Source organism: Balaenoptera acutorostrata, chromosome 14 (assembly GCF_949987535.1).
Source record: "Balaenoptera acutorostrata chromosome 14, mBalAcu1.1, whole genome shotgun sequence".
Taxonomy (NCBI): Eukaryota; Metazoa; Chordata; class Mammalia; order Artiodactyla; family Balaenopteridae; genus Balaenoptera; species Balaenoptera acutorostrata.
The window spans coordinates 78,047,633-78,063,971 of record NC_080077.1 but is presented as its reverse complement, the minus strand read 5'-3'; the positions used below and the strand labels follow the sequence as shown (position 1 = coordinate 78,063,971).

Sequence of the window (16,339 nt, the reverse complement as noted above, 5' to 3'; positions counted from 1 at the left end):
CCTCTTTAATTTTTCTGTCTTATCTATTTTAATAACCCAGATCTCTTTCCTAGGAGTATTCAGAATAATAAATGTAGAATCTATAGAACAAAACTCACAAATAGCACTTTCTAGCTAATTGTTGCCTGGAGGCTACAGTTTGGAGAATGTTACTGTAAGATCATTGTAAGTAGAGGTACACTTACGAAATCTGGAGGCCTTGGAACCTGGCATCTTCTGGAACCATAAATATAGTGCTGCTTTCCAGGGAAAGCAGGATTAATCAGAAGATAGGGGCTGATTATTAATCATCTATGTTCCCATTTTACTGTTAATTTACAGGATTAATTAATCAGACTGTCCAGAGTGATGCAGGTCCAAGGATGGCCTTGGCCAACCTGTGGGATGTCTGGAGTCGTAATGACCCTTTTGAGTTGTCCGTAGGTGGGCTGCAATGACCCCAGGCCTTTATACTCTCAACGCTGATCAATCATTGGATGTTGGCCACCAAGCATGACCTTGAGCTTGGAGGTCAGTGTAGTTGAGGCTGACAGCACTCCCAGCAACCGGGGCTGCAAGTTCTTCATGGACCAGGGAGCTGGGCTGCATGCGTCAGAGTGCCCACCCCAGGCAGGAGACCATGACCGCTACCTTGATGGTAGGAGTGCCTATTCAACTCACTTTTTCGTTTTTCTAGTTTTGGGTCATGAGTAGCCAAATTTAGTATGCTAACATATGGCAGATTAGTTATGGCCTAGGTGGTTTATATTTCCCCTATTACTTTATACACTTTATATACTTGCCACCTAAGTATTAATATTCCTTACCTCCAATAATAAGTCTTGGTTTACTGAGGACAATCCTGTTTTCCTGGGACTGCTCAGTTTAAGCCTGTTGATCAGTTAACATCTGTTCATTATTTTTGGTATCCCAATACTCCCAGACATATTTCAGTTTGGAAGATAACTTGTATGCTCGTCTTACCTAGTGTGTTTAGAAACATTTATTTGCATATTTATCTTCTAAATGTCTATCTGGCCTGTTTATCTAATGAATGCAATGTTCTGTTCTTTTCTACCTCTTATTTTAAGACTAGACGTGATCTGGATTAACTTTGTATTTTTGCTTTATTTGACCCTCAAACAAATGCTTTTTCATCTTTATTAAATTCTTCACCAGCAAACTTTATATCACAACATATTCCAGACAGTGTGTGACTAAAATTACTGGGATATATTACCTGCCCTGTTAAAATTGTGTCTATAATGACATTTATTTCCCGTGTTTTGTATCTTAGTCACAAATGTTTACGTCCTTGTTTATCTTTCTGCTCAAGGAATCTGGGACTTGAGCGCTTTCTCTGATGGAGTTGATCTTTTTTCTGGAAGGATGTTCTGACCTATTCAGATTTGTGTCCTAAGGAAATCCTAGTTCCTTAGATAGAGATGGGCAGTTTTAGAGCTGCCTTTTCAGAAATTTTTATTGGGAAAAATTTAATTTTACCCCAGGTGGATTTAATAACTTACAGGACCACTTTATTCACAAGGAAAACTCTAATTTAAAACTAGTTATGCGTTCCAAAAAATGTGTAGGCATTGAAGATACTGAGATCTTCAATTTTCTTATTTGTTGTCACCTTAAACCACGCTGCCGCTTTTTCCTAAGTGTTGTTTCTTTGCACTCTTTTCACTGTTTCTGGTCCACAGGTGTGGCCTAGATGTTGTCATAGGGAACGGGGTTCACTGGTGGACTCAGTTTGCCCATCTGTGATTCTTTGGCCAGAGAAGTCAACTGCTGGTGACGTTTGGCATCATTTAGTGGGTGATGTCTTTTACAGATAGTACGCTGCCAGTGGTGTCAAACTTCTTATCACGTTCCCTTTACAGAAGAAAAACTGCTAGAAAGTGGTGGTATGACTTTATACTTAATCTTTAACAAATGAGAAGTTGGAGTCAGTTATTTAAATGATCAACCATCTACACTTGTGCATTCTACACATGTTTTTATTGACTCAGGGGATCATGGAGTTACACAAAGATATTAGCCCAAAACTTAAGGAAAGGTACCAAAATATAAGAAAGTGGCATGTTGTATGAATATCTTTTATGTTTTAAATTTTTTAAATTGAAGTATAGTTGATTTACAAAGTTGTGTTGGTTTCTAGTGTACGTCAAAGTGATTCAGTTACACACACATATATATATATTCTTTTTCATATTCTTTTCCATTATGGTTTATTACAGGATATTGAATATAGCTCCCTGTGCTATACAGTAGGACCTTGTTGTTTATCCATTCTCTATATAATAGTTTGCATCTGCTAACCCCAAATTCTGAATCCAACCCTCCCCCTACCCCCACTTGGCAACCACAAGTCTGTTCTCTATGTCTGTGAGTCTGTTTCTGTTTTGTAGTTAAGTTCATTTGTGTCTTAGTTTAGATTCCACATATAAATGATATCATATGGTATTTGTTTTTCTCTTTCTGACTTCACTTAGTATGATAATCTCTAGGTCCATCCATGTTGCTGCAAATGAATATCTCCTATTCTTATTATCTGTATTATCAATAACCATAAGTTTATCTGAAATGTTAATCTTACTCAGTTGTCTTAAATTCAGAAAGAAGTAATTCAGGTTATTATTTATTCTTTTCTGACCCAGTCAAGGCTGTTGGTCATTGAAGAACTTTTAGTAACTGCAGTCCCACCATCATCTCAATTGGAAGCCTCCCCAGCTCTGATGTCTACCTTGAACCTCCCTGGCTCACTGCCTCTAGTGCTTTGACTCCAACAGTCCTTTGACCTTATTGATTCTTTTTTTTTTTTTTTATAAATTTTATTTATTTATTTATTTGGTTTTGGCTGTGTTGGGTCTTCGTTGCTGCGCATGGGCTTTCTCTAGTTGCAGTGAGCAGGGGCTACTGTTTGTCGCGGTGCGCAGGCTTTTCACTGTCGTGGCTTCTCTTGTTGCGGAGCACGGGCTCTAGGCGCGCAGGCTTCAGTAGTTGTGGCATGTGGTCTCAGTAGTTGTGGCTCATGGGCTCTAGAGCGCAGGCTCAGTAGTTGTGGCGCATGGGCTTATTTGCTCCGCGGCATGTGGGATCTTCCCAGGCCAGGGCTCGAACCCGTGTCCCTTGCATTCTTAACCACTGCGCCACCAGGGAAGCCCCTTATTGATTCTTAAAATCCACGAATCCCACCACCCTGTCCCTGACTCTTACTCTCCCGATGACTTTTCTTCTCTTTATACCCAGTTTAAATTCCATGCCATGATTTGCTTGGCAAAATCCAATGCTAGTTAAATCCATCTCTGTCTAAATCCTAAATCCTGGGCTGAATATTGCTGGAACAAAACATGTCATCTTGCCAGCTGACCTCGCTTTCCGTTCAAGGCTAGTGATCTCCACAGCCCACTCATGCTGCACGTTCCTGCTTCATTCACTCTTCCATTTTCCCAGATGACTATTTCATACACTCTTTTCTCAACACTGCCTCCCCTGTCCTTACTCTTAGCTAATAATCTAGTTTCACATTTTACTAAGAAGATAGATGCAGCGAACATAGAACTTCGGCAGGCTCTTGCCACTGCGTCTGTCTGTGTACCAGCATCAGTGCCCGCAAATGCTTTCCTCCTGCACTCTGAATGAACGTCAGGGTTCTTGTCACCTCTCCACACCAGACCCCTGCCTCTGGCACCTTCTTCAAACACATGGTTCCAATCGTTCTTCCTTCTCTCCATTTCATTAATCTTCTCAACCATCAATGTCCCCCTCTCTATTGATCATTTCTATCAGCCTGCAAATATCCTGTTATTTCTTCCATCTTAAAATAATCCCTCTATTGACTCCATATTCCTCTCCAACTAGTTGTTGTTCCTTTTCTCTTCTTTCCTTTACAGCAAAATTTCTCCAAGTAATTGTCATTATTTCTTGTCTCCAATTTCTCTTCTCCCATCCCTCTTGAATTAGGCATTTGTTTTCTCCCTCCCTCCCGCGTGGCAGACACTGTTATGTCTGGGTCACCAGTTAGAAATTCCTCAGCCCTCATCTCACTTTCAACTGGCATGGGTTGGTCTTAGAATCACTTGCTTCATTTGACTTCTAGGCCAGCACGTTCTACTATTTCTCCTCCAAACTCTGGCTTTTTTTCATTCTCAACTTCGCTGATTATTTTTCATGTCTTTTTAACACTGGGTCTCTCCTTTCTCTAGGTACCCATTTAAATGTACTTGGGAATCTCATCCAATCACATGTTTGTTTAATGCAATCTTCATGCTGAAGACTTTCAACTCATATATCCAACAGTCTAATGAGTGGCTTTACCTTAATGTCTGAAGGCGCCTCAAATGTAACATCTCCACAACCGGGCTCCTGGTTTCTCATCCCAACATGCTGCTTCCTCGTTTTCCCTTCCTTGGGCAGTGGTAGCTCTCTCCTCAGGCTACTCAAGCCAAAAGCAACTGAATCATCCTTAGCGTTTCTCTGACTCATAGTGCACGTCCCATTCCTCAGTAAATCCTTCTGACGCTCTATCTTTAGACTATATCTGGAGGCTCACACCTTTCCTGCCGTTCCATATTATCATCTCTTGCTGGGATGATTGCAGCAGCCTGTCATCAGTCTTGCTGTGTCCACATTCACCTATTTACAGGCTGTTCACCAAATACCAGCCAGAGGGATCCTGCTGAAATGCAACTTGGAGGATGGCGTGACTTTGCTCCTTGACTTCCCGTCTCACTCACCTACTTACTGACTCACTCATTCTCACAGTCAAACTCAGACTGTTTACAGTGACCCCCCCACCCCACCCCCCGAGGCCCCATCTGACCTGTGCCACTGCCCCAGCCCATCCTTTTAACTCTTCAGCTTCTTCTCTTACCACTATTTCTCTTACTCCATACCAGGCACTCTGGTCTTCGTACCTTTCCTCTGAAGTGCTAAACATATTTATACCCCAGGACTTTTGCACTTGCTGGTCCCTCTGTCCAGAACACTGATGCCCTGGGATGTACTCACAGTACATTTCCTCACTTCCTTCAACTCTTCCTTTAAATGTCACCTGTCAGTGGTGCCTCCCCTATCTCCCTGTTTAAAACCACAGGAGTTCCACTTCCTCTCCCCTGATCACTTACTCCCTGCTTTACTGTTCTCTGCAGCTCTTGTCATCATCTAACACGCTATGTATTTTACTCATTTATTTTGTTTTTATTGTCTGTTTTCCCCGACCAGAATCTAAGTTCCATGAGGATAGGATTTTTTTTGGTTTTCTTTGCTGCTGTATCCTCTGCATCTAGAATAGCATCTAGACAATATTAGGTACTTTGTAAACATTTGAATACATGTATGAATTATTTTTGTCTTTTCAGTATCATGATTGGTCTGTTACAGATATGAAACTGAGCCATAGGGAGTTTAGTAACTTGTGGTGATAGCACTTAAACCCAGATCTGTCTTAACTCACAGCGTAATCCCTGTATGTATTAATCCACCCATTGGGATACTATGTGTATGAACTTTATGTTAGGTTAATTGCATTCTAAAGTAAAGGAAGTTATCAGTATTGTGCATTTTATTTGTGTTCTTACCCTCAATCCTGACCTGTTTGGGAGAAAATAGAAACAGATTTTTAAAAATTTTATACTTGCTTTTCTTCTATATATATATATATATATATATATATATATATATTTTTTTTTTTTTTTTTTTTTTTTTTTTTAAGAAACAGATTTTTATTATTTAGTTCATGTTGAAGCAGTTTCTGTTAGAGCATAGAAACTTGTTGGTGAGAGCTGTTAAACAGTTTCCTCAAACTGTTTTGGAGTAAGAGTTCTGAGAAACTCAACTTTTGACTTCTAGCAGCAAAAAGGGCTATGTTTATTGAGATGAAAAACATCTGAATCCGGGCACTTGATGTAGCAAAGAATAGATAGGAACCCTGCTCATCTGGTTACGGTGCTTCCGGTATTCAGAGATGTGGATTCCACAGGTGGCAGCTGGAATCTGTGTTCATCTTCTACCAGTGAATTGTTCTTGGTCTAATGGAAGTGTAGATCTTCAGCAGTTATCAAGCTACTTGCAGTCAGATAGGAAACTGATGAGGGATGTAGGTCACAATTTCAGAAGACAGTCCCAGACCATGATGACAAACTGCAGGATGTGTCTAGTTGGCATTTCCCAGCACTCACCCCATTTGCGGTTCATGGTCAAAGGAATGATTGAGCTGAAAGTGACTTCTGTGCAACAGGAAGAACTGGTATCCTTGGATTATGGAAATGAAACACGAAGCCCGATTGGTCCCCAGACTTTTCATCCCCTGGCCAGACTGTGGCCACTGCTTGTGTCCTTCCAACTCCCTGAAATGAGAATTTTTCATGAAATACTGATGCTGGCTGAGAGGAGTATTTTGAAGCATCTGTCTTTTATAGCCTTCCACAATAATCTTAGGTCTTCCACAACAGCTTGGGTCTTTTGATTAAAAATATATATATATTTTGCTTATTTTATGTCTTAATTTTTTATATTATCTTCTTTTCTATTTTCTGAAGAGCTTTCCAGGGAATCAATATAAAAACTCATAGATATGTCTACCCAGAGCTTTATGTCTGGTTTTTGATAACATGAGTCATTTGTGAGTGTGTCTGTTTCATTGTTTTTTCTACCAGATCAAAGTTGTAAAATTTTGTAGTTAAGTAGGGGTTGCATAATTTTTCGATGTAAGCTAGAAATGGTAGGTTGGGACAAAAACCACATTTGAGGCAACAGTTATTTTTGTGCTTGAGCTGAAGATTGATTCACATTTAATGTTTATGATGTTACCCAGTATTTTTAAGAGCAGTTCTTTTCTCTCACCCCTACCTCTCTCCCCCCATGCTTTCTCTTTTATTTTATCCCAAATGAGAATATACATATAGTACAAAAGGCTAAAAATAAACACATGAAGAAAGCAGATGAATAAAAACTAAAATAGGAACATAAGATAAAGACATTGTGTGCTATGATGAGCAATGTATTTAACAGTCTCTTTTCGGAAAATAGTGAGATTTGTGTTATTTTATTTTTTAAATAAAAATTCTTCAATAAAATGGTATAAAAATGATTTTGAAAGCCAAATATAGTTTGCTTCAAGGAATCTTATTTGAGTCTTTGTGATAAATTCAGGTTTATTTTAATGATAACTCTTCCTATGTAACATCTTTATGCAGTTATTTAACAATCATTAAACTGGACAAGAGTTTGTGATTTGAGGCAAAATGGTGTAGAAATTAAGAGCTTGGTCAGTCAGAACAGGCAAGAATCCTTGCTTTAGCAATCGAGGTAACCTTGGACAGGCTACTTGTCTCTCTTTAAGCCTCAGTCTCTATTTGTGAATTGGGGAAAATAATAACTGCTACTTCATGGGGTTGCTGTGAGCATGAATTAATCCACATAGTGGATTAATCAACAGTTAACACGTATGCTACCTGCTGTTATTACCATCATCTTCCTCATTATCACTCTCATTCTCAAGAAGGTCCTGAGCCCTTTCCCCAACTGGAAATGTGCAGCGTCCACACTTTTCTTTTAGCTTTGCAGTAACTGCACATTATGTTACCTGGATCATAAAGTTCAGTGGATTATTTTTCCACTTAGGAAATGAAGGCCAGAGTTTTCATGGGAAAGGAGGAGATTTTGGGATCTTAAAATTGGAGAAGAGAGTTGCATACCTTTGAAAAGTAGCAGTAGGGTATTAGTAGAAAAGATTTCTTTGTAAGTAAATACAGGAAGATATTTACAAATTTACTTTTTTGTTTTCATGAATGCTCTTTGTGGTTTCCTTTTATTTTTTATGTATATGCAAGTTTAACTCCTTGAGAGAATAGCAGTATCTTAATTACCAGAATATGGTGGGCATCTGATAAATATTTGTGGAACAAATGGGATCATTTTGGACAATATGTGAATTTTATGATAAATGGTAATTAGTCTAAAAATACAAGATTTCTATATTTAATTAGTAACAATTGGTTATTTAAATATCAACCCGTATATGTGAGTTTACTGGGATTCATTTTCACTGAACTTGTCTTAAAAAAAATCTGTTTTTGCAGGTGGTTATACCCAGAAGCCCTTTCCAGGCCAAGGGACTTCTTTTGTCATGCATAGAGGATAAAAATCCTTGTATATTTTTTGAACCTAAAATACTTTACAGGGCAGCAGGTAAATTTTTCCTTTATTTTATGTTTATGAACATCTTTATACATTTTGTTTTGCATAGCTCAAAATTATAATTTTTCTTTCATAAGCTTGATTTATATTTCCCTGTAGAAAAAATAATTCTGATGTCTTCTATATTTAGTTTGTCCTCAGCTGTATATTTTAAGTTAACTTTAGAGAAAATCCATCTAGCTATTTAAATTTTAATTTTGGAAACAGGGAAGCAATTTGAAGTGGTAGCAAGAAAGTAGGGATTGTGTTTGGCTACATAGTAGATGTTAAGTAGTTGTGGGTTGAGTGGAAAAGGTGAATGAGCTCATTGTACTAAATAATATCAAATGTCTTTTAGCTAAAGTGTCCTTGTAGGTCTTCATCTAAATTAGGATTCCTTTGATAGTGAAGGGGGCACTATTAGTTTTGTAACATCAGGTCTACACTGGTTTTGTAACATGAGCGTCTAAGGCAAACTGAAATGTTTGATCACCCTCTTTCTAGCTCAGAATCATAATTCTGTAAACACTCATCTATCATTGCTTCTTTATCAGCCGTAATGGACATTTAAACATCAAGCTGTTTATTCTGCCTAAAGTGTATTTTATTTCAAATTCAGGGAACATTGCTTTGGCAAACTATTCTTTTCCTCGAATAGTTAGGCTTAAAAACATTTTGTTTTATTGTGATGTGAATTATGTACATTTAAATACATATGCAGACATTTTAAGTGTTCAGTTGGATAGATTTGACAGTCCTCTACATCCATGTAACTACTATGTAAAACAAGACTGGAAAACTTTCATTGCTCGAGGAAGCTCCTTCCTGCCTCTTCTCTGCCAATCCATTCTTCCTACCCCAAACTTAGCCACTTTCTGATTGCTTTCAGCACAGATTAGTTGCATATGCTTTGGGCCCTCATATGAGTAAGTCATACAGTGCTGTATATATACTTTTGTGTTTGCCTTCTTTTGCTCAGCCTAATGGTTTTGAGATTCATTCATGTTGTTGCTTGTATCAGTGGTTTGTTCCTTTTTCATTGCTGAGTAACATTTCCATTGTATGAATATATCACAGTTTATCCCTTCCCCTGTTGATGGACAAATGATCATCATTGTTTTCAGTTTTTGCCTATTTTGTACAAGGCTTCTAGAGACATTCTTACACAAGTGTTTTTGTGAACATACTGTTTCTTTCTTTCTTTCCTTCTTTTTTTTTTTTTTTTTGGCGATAAACATCCAGGAATAGAATTGATGTGTCAGAGTAGATTGAATGTTGTAAGAATGTACTGAAGACTAAGTGGTTATGCCATTTTGCATTTCTGCTGGAAATTTATCAGCGTTCCAGTTGTTCTTAATTTAAGCATACTTTAAATTGAATCTCTACATTTTTGTGGAACTCTATAGTTATCTGTATCCCATTATGGAATAAAAAATAACAAAAGAATTTATAATCTTGAGGTGAAAAGGAAAACACCAATGTTATATACTGAGTAGCCATTTGATTTCTAATTACTATGAATACCCTATGAGTATTATATTTGTAAGGCCAACCAATTCAAGCTAATCAATTAATACAGTTTTTTTCCCCCAGTTTTTAATAAATGGAGACTAAGAAACATTTAGAAAAGTAATATTCACTTTGCTATGGATTTTGATATCAGGATTGGTGAGGGAAATGTTTAATGTTATAGGATTCCGGCTAAGAGAATGAGCTTGAGAAATTTGTTGTAGGTTTGGCCCTGGGAGAGATTATGAAAGACCCTGATGAGGATCGAGGCTCAAAAGTTTTTCAGCAGTTTCCCTGTGATTGTTTATTTGTCATTTCAGGGATTCTTAACTGAATCTTTTCTTGTCCCAGTAAAGGCTGAAAAAGAGTTACTTCATAGCTGGAGAATTTCTCTGCCAAAGAAAGTAGGCTTGGAAAAGAGTTAGCCACTGAAATCTTTATATGAGTGTTCTCCAGGTGGTTATCAAGCTTGATCCCTGGGCCAGCAGCAGAAGCACTGTGGAAGCTTATGAGAAATGCAGGCTGTCAGGCCTCAGTCAGTTCAAGACCTACTGAATCAGAACCCCTGGGGACGGCCCAGCTCGTTCTGTCTTCACAGCCTTCCGGGTGCTTCTGACTCATACTAACTTTTGAGAACCAGTGCATAATGTCAGTTCTAAAGCAATAACTATCTCCATTTATTTTTTATAATTCTTGGTTCTTATGTACAGTTCAGGATGCTTTTAACATCCTTAAAACTTTTAAAAGTTTTCTTAGCCTTGGCCTCTGGTTCAAATCCGTATCTTGCAGCTGACCATATTTTGGTTTCTGCTCTTTAGTGGGGACGGGGATGTGAGCAGGGGCTCTGAATGTTCTCACGCTGATTCTTCAATTGCTGCCTACGTGCAGCCCCATTTTCTCTAGCTCTATCTGTTCATCTCTCAGATCTGCTTTGCACTGGTGGCGGAAACTCCAAAATTAAAGTTGTTTGGAATGATGTAACAAGGAATGGCATATTTTGATTCAATAATCTGGATTATTGTGCTTTGTGGAAGACATTTCTGTATTGGCAGAGTCCAATAAATAAAAGAAGATGCTTTAGATTCATTTAAAAGATCAGAGTAGCCTGATAATTTCTAAGTGGTAATAATAGGAAGACTTGTAGTATCCATAAACACTAACTTAACAGACTGACTTTATTATTTTTTTTAATTGGGGTATAGTTGTTTTACAATGTTGTGTTAGTTTCTACTGTACAGCGAAGTGGAGTTCCCTGTGCTATACAGCAGGTTCTCATTAGTTAGCTATTTTATACATATTAGTGTATATATGTCAATCCCAATCTCCCAATTCATCCCACGCCCCCCCTCCCCCCTTGGTGTCCGTACATTTGTTCTCTACATCTGTGTCTCTATTTCTGCCTTGCAAACCGGTTCATCTGTATCATTTTTCTAGACTCCACATATATGCGTTAATGTACGTTATTTGCTTTTGCTTTTGCTTTTTGTGACTTACTCTGTATAACAGTCTCTAGGTCCATCCACGTCTCTACAAATGACCCAATTTCGTTCCTTTTTATGGCTGAGTAATATTCCATTGTGTATATGTACCACATTTTCTTTATCCGTTCAAATAGACTGACTTTTTTTCCGACATTCATTCGTCTTGAATTTCTAGCATACATTTGGGAATAGTCAAAACAGAGGGGACTAAAGATGTGAACCTTTACATTTAAATTTTTTTTTTTTAAAGTTCATGTTGGGAAAATTCACAGAGTAATAAATCTAGATGTATATTCTTATATTACAAACGCAATGCTGATAATGCCTTGTAAAAATGGAAGTTGTGTTTATTACATAATAGCTCATTTAGGTTAATTATCCAGTAATCTTAACTAAATGCGACATGGTCAAGTATAAGGAAGGCCACAAAAGATAACTTTTAAGTAGTCTAAGGCAATGTTTATAAAATCTATGCATTTAAGTCCTCATTTTATTTATGGAATAGTATCTTAAAAACATAGATATAGTCATGAGTTATCCAATTTCAAAAAACTAGGCTAACAGTAAAACCCATTATAAGACCTTAAATACAATGGAAATTTATCTTTCTCTCACATAAGCATTCTGGTTGGCAGTGCAGTGGTGCCTTAGTCATCAAGGTACCAGGGACCTTCTGTCTGGTTTCTCTATTGTCTTCAACATGGTCCCAGATGGGTGCTCCACTCCCAACATCACATACACATTCCAGCCACCAGGAAGGGGAAAGGGAGGTGTAAGGGGAAAGGGAGGTGGAAGGGGAAAGGGAGGTGGAAGGGGAAAGGGAGGTGGAAGGGGAAAGGGAGGTGGAAGGGGAAAGGGAGGTGGAAGGGGAAAGGGAGTCATCTTCTCTTTAAAGAATGACTTGGAAGTTGCACATATTAAATCTACTTACATCCCATTGGCCAGAACTTAATCACAGGGCCACACCTCGCCGCAAGGGAGGCTGAAAAAGTAGTTGGGTACTAGGCGAAAGACTAAAAATTTTATTGTTGCACAGTGATGGGAGAGACATATTGACAACTACCAATCTCTGTCACAGTTGCTTGTGTGGTTTCCAAAAGAAGTTACACACTTTAAGGAGGGGATAGAACTCTTAGGAATAATATGGTTTGGCTCATAGTCTACTTCTAGGAATCTATTTCAGAGATACACTGATAAAAGTCTGAGAAAATGTTACTGTTCATTACAGCACCATTTGTAAGAACAAGGACTGGAAATAACCCATTTGTCCATCACTAGGGGATTTGGGCTTGGTTGAGTAAATTAAACTACATTCTTTTGATGGATTACGCTGCAGCTCTTTAAAGAAGTGAGACAGATCTCTGTATACTGCTCTATCAGTCAGGGTTTGATCAGAAGCAAAACACTAGAAGATATTATATTTATATATAATATATGCAGTTGTAGAAGCTAAATAGTCCATGAAAGGTTGTTGCTTCTGTGTTTGGTGCTGTATCTTGAAGTTTGCAGGACAGACTGTTGGGAAGGGAAGATGGACATGAAGCAAGGTAGAGCCAGGACAAACTAGAACCTGCTCGGATGGATTAGAGCCCAGGGGGCAGTCTGGAACTTCCGTCCATCTCTCACCACCTCCAAGGCTTAGTGTGAGAAAAAGATTGCTTGATAGGAGACGCTTCAAACAGCTAGGAGACTGTTTGAACAGCCTTCCCAAGAAATGGTAGGGGCTTGATTAGCAGACAAGGATGGGTTAGAAATTTCTTAGGTCGTATGAAATATTTGTGTCTAAATAAATTTAAGAAGGGGAAAGAAGAGGGAGGGGTCAAGAGTAAGTGTAGAGTAAGATATCTTTGTCTGGTAGTAATGGAGGAATGGTAGATACCCTACAATAAACGGTGTGTGCGTGTGTGTGTGTGTTTGTTTTTATTTTTATTGGAGTGTAGTTGCTTTACAATGTTATGTTACTTTCTGCTCTACAGCAAAGTGAATCAGCTCTGCGTATGCATATATCCCCTCTTTTTTGTATTTCCTTCCCATTTAGGTCACCACAGAGCATTGAGTAGAGTTCTCTGTGCTATACAGTAGGTTCTCATTAGTTATCTATTTTATACATAGTAGTGTATATATGTCAATCCCCATCTCCCAATTCATTCCACCCCTGTTTGTTTGTTTATTTTAAATGTGTACGGAGCTGGCTTGGAAGTTAGGACTCTGGAGTCTTGAAATAAGTGAACCTCAGAACCCTGGGATAGAAGCGAATGCCAAAATCTTCCAGAAGGTATTTGCCTGGTCCTGGAAACATTGAGCTTTTGCTCTGATTGACTCCATGGAACAGTGGGGACAGGAGACACAAAGTCCAGGACCTACTTTAGGTAGAGAATGTACTAGGAGCCCTTGCTTAAAGGTGGGACTCCACGTGCCACATCCACGGTGTGAAGTACAGAAGTGTCAGGAAGAAATATTACCTGTCTTGACTTTATGCTGGTGGAGAGAAAAGAAGAAATCTCTAAGAATTTTGATCACAATATGACCCTTACACAGGATTACAATTTCAATATGTGCCCATAAGTGTGTGAAAACTCTTAAGCAGGTAATTTGATTTAAGTGGTTCCGGGTTGTTGGTGCCCAAGAGAGCTGTCAGGAGGCAACAAAATCCTCTCTGGAGTCACTTCAAGTCAGGCCTCAGACTAGTCCTACAGGTAGAGTTCCAAAAAGAAGATAGAGTCCCTTTGAGCAGGAGCAAGAAAAGGAAGATACAGGCCCCTCAAGACTTCGGATATTAGAACTAGCATAGAGACACTGCAAGAAAGTAGGCGTCACATTAAAAAAAAGGAGGCACTTGAGAATATAAGCAGTAGACAAGCCAATTTGAAGAACAGAATGGAGTGTCTATTAAAGAGGAATAGTAAATAAATAATAAATAAATAATAAATTTAAAAAAATCTCTGGTTTAACCAGAAATTATAAACAGATAAAGGAAGAATTGGTAAACTAGAAGACAAGGTCAAAAAAATTACCAGCATGTAGTCTAGAGAAACGAAGAGTAGGAAAATAGGAAAGATGTTGAGTATGAAGGGACAATGAGAAGGTGTAAATATATCTAAGGAACAGAGTTGAGCGTGATTCATAATAATGCTCATTAATAGAATTTTACTGACAGAAAAGTAATTCCCTAACATTTGCCACTCTTTACAATCAGAACTAGATTGATGCAGTTGGAAATATTTCAGGGAAGCCTCAGCTATTACCTATTTTCCCCTCCAGCAACCTCATTAAGATGTTATTTTCCGAAGTCTGGAATTGTATTCTCTCCATGATTCCTGCAGTAAAGTATTTAAAGGATGCTAGGTAAAGAGTTCCTTAGGAAGCTAAAGTATTAGGCATCCAAAAAAAAAGGTAACTTGCTAACTCAAAGGTGAATTTTCTCCTAATGTATAATTTTAATCTATATCGTTTATATCACTAAATCCTGTTCAAGAATGGTTCAGTTATAGAGTGTCACAGTTACCCAAGGCTTTAGCTTGAGGTTGTGTGCACAGCTCTCTCCCAGTAGTTAACTTCTCAGCATCTATTATAGGTCCTTTATTTTCTCTGTGGGACGCAGTCTTCCCATGGGCACTGTTCTTAGTCCACTCCATTTGGTTCTGAAGGGGCTGCCAGCTGTCTTACCTGACCTCCGTCATCTCGGGGAATGGCGATTTGGCTCCAGCCCAGCTGTTCTGACGTCTTTTCTGGGACTTTCTGTGTGGAGACAAAGCTGCACTTTCTGTGGGCGGTTTGTCTGGGGTGACAAGGGACTGCAGCCATGTCCCCTGCCACTTGGTAAACGATGGTCTCTAGTAGAAGACTGTGAGGTCAAGCATACATGTTCACTGTGGGTGGGAGGAAGGGAGAGAAATAGACACCCAAAGTGAAAATCCTCACCATTCCCATTCTTTAGGTTCGTTCCTAAGGTTCTCTGGGTTTCTTATTTCTTTTTTTTTTTTAAATTAATTTAATTAATTAATTTATTTTTGGCTGCGTTGGGTCTTCGTTGCTGCGTGCGGGCTTTCTCTAGTTGCGGTGAGCGGGGGCTACTCTTCCTTGCGGTGGGCGGGCTTCTCATTGCGGTGGCTTCTCTTGTTGCGGAGCACAGGCTCTAGGCACGTGGGCTTCAGTAGTTGTGTCACGCAGGCTCAGGAGTTGTGGCACACGGGCTTAGTTGCTCCGTGGCATGTGGGATCTTCCCGGACCAGGGCTCAAACCCGTGTCCCCTGCATTAGCAGGCGGATTCTTAACCACTGCGCCACCAGGGAAGCCCGGTTCCTTATCTCTTGAATCTTAGTTTGACTAAGGAGTTTCCCCCTTCTATTTAATCTCATTATAAGTTGAACCTCCTTTGTGTTTCAGTCTTCTGTAGAGTTCGCCGATAAAACAGGTAACCTCGACTAATCTAATCTGTCATCTTGGTTAGAGAAAAGATGTTCTCTTTCAAGATGAAAATATCCCCCGTTGGATTAGCAAAATAAATGGCGGCCTTTCATAGCTTGATATAAATGCTACTTTTGTCCTAACGCTAAAGCAGGATGCCCATCTTTTTATAATAGTACTTATTACTTCATAAAGTTGAGAGGATTAAATGAGATAATCCATGTGTGTATTTGCCTAGTGTTTATGCACTTTTTTTTTTTTTAACACTTCTGTACTAGACACAGTGCTATATTGTATAGGCCAATGGACTATTTCATTTAATACAACAGCCTTGCCAGAAATTCTGTTACTATCACTATTTTATCCATGGGGAACCTGAGGATTAGAGAAGTTAAACAACTTGCCCAAATCCACACAAACAGGATTCAAACCCAGACCATCTAGAGTCAGGTATTGGGTATATATGACACAGATGGTTCCATTCAATTGTCACAAAACCTCTGCCAGGTGGTATTATCCTGAAACTGAAGTTGAGAGAGTTTAAGAAACTTGCTCACAGAGGAATGAGTGATAGAGTTAGGTTTTAAACCAAGATGTTCTGACCCCAGAGGCAGCCTTCTTTCTAAGGTTACCCTATTTTGCATCCTATTTAAACACTATTGAGTGGAGGGCATCAATGAAACAATTTGCTCCAGTGTCCTAGTTTCATGCCAAGAAATATGCTACTTAAAAAAAAAAATTCCTGCAGAATTAAAATGATCCATTTTGTAATTGAATGG

General features: G+C 38.8%; 1 protein-coding gene across 1 annotated transcript in view; it reads left to right on the top strand.

Moving 5' to 3' along the window:
• The window catches only part of BCKDHB (branched chain keto acid dehydrogenase E1 subunit beta), a 229,699-nt gene that overhangs the window by 39,733 nt on the left and 173,627 nt on the right, over nucleotides 1-16,339 (top strand). The window contains exons 4-6 of the mRNA XM_057527644.1: nucleotides 322-423; nucleotides 5,949-6,232; nucleotides 8,067-8,175. Coding sequence (XP_057383627.1) covers nucleotides 322-423; nucleotides 5,949-6,232; nucleotides 8,067-8,175 — 495 coding nt within the window. The remainder of the gene's footprint in view (nucleotides 1-321; nucleotides 424-5,948; nucleotides 6,233-8,066; nucleotides 8,176-16,339) is intronic.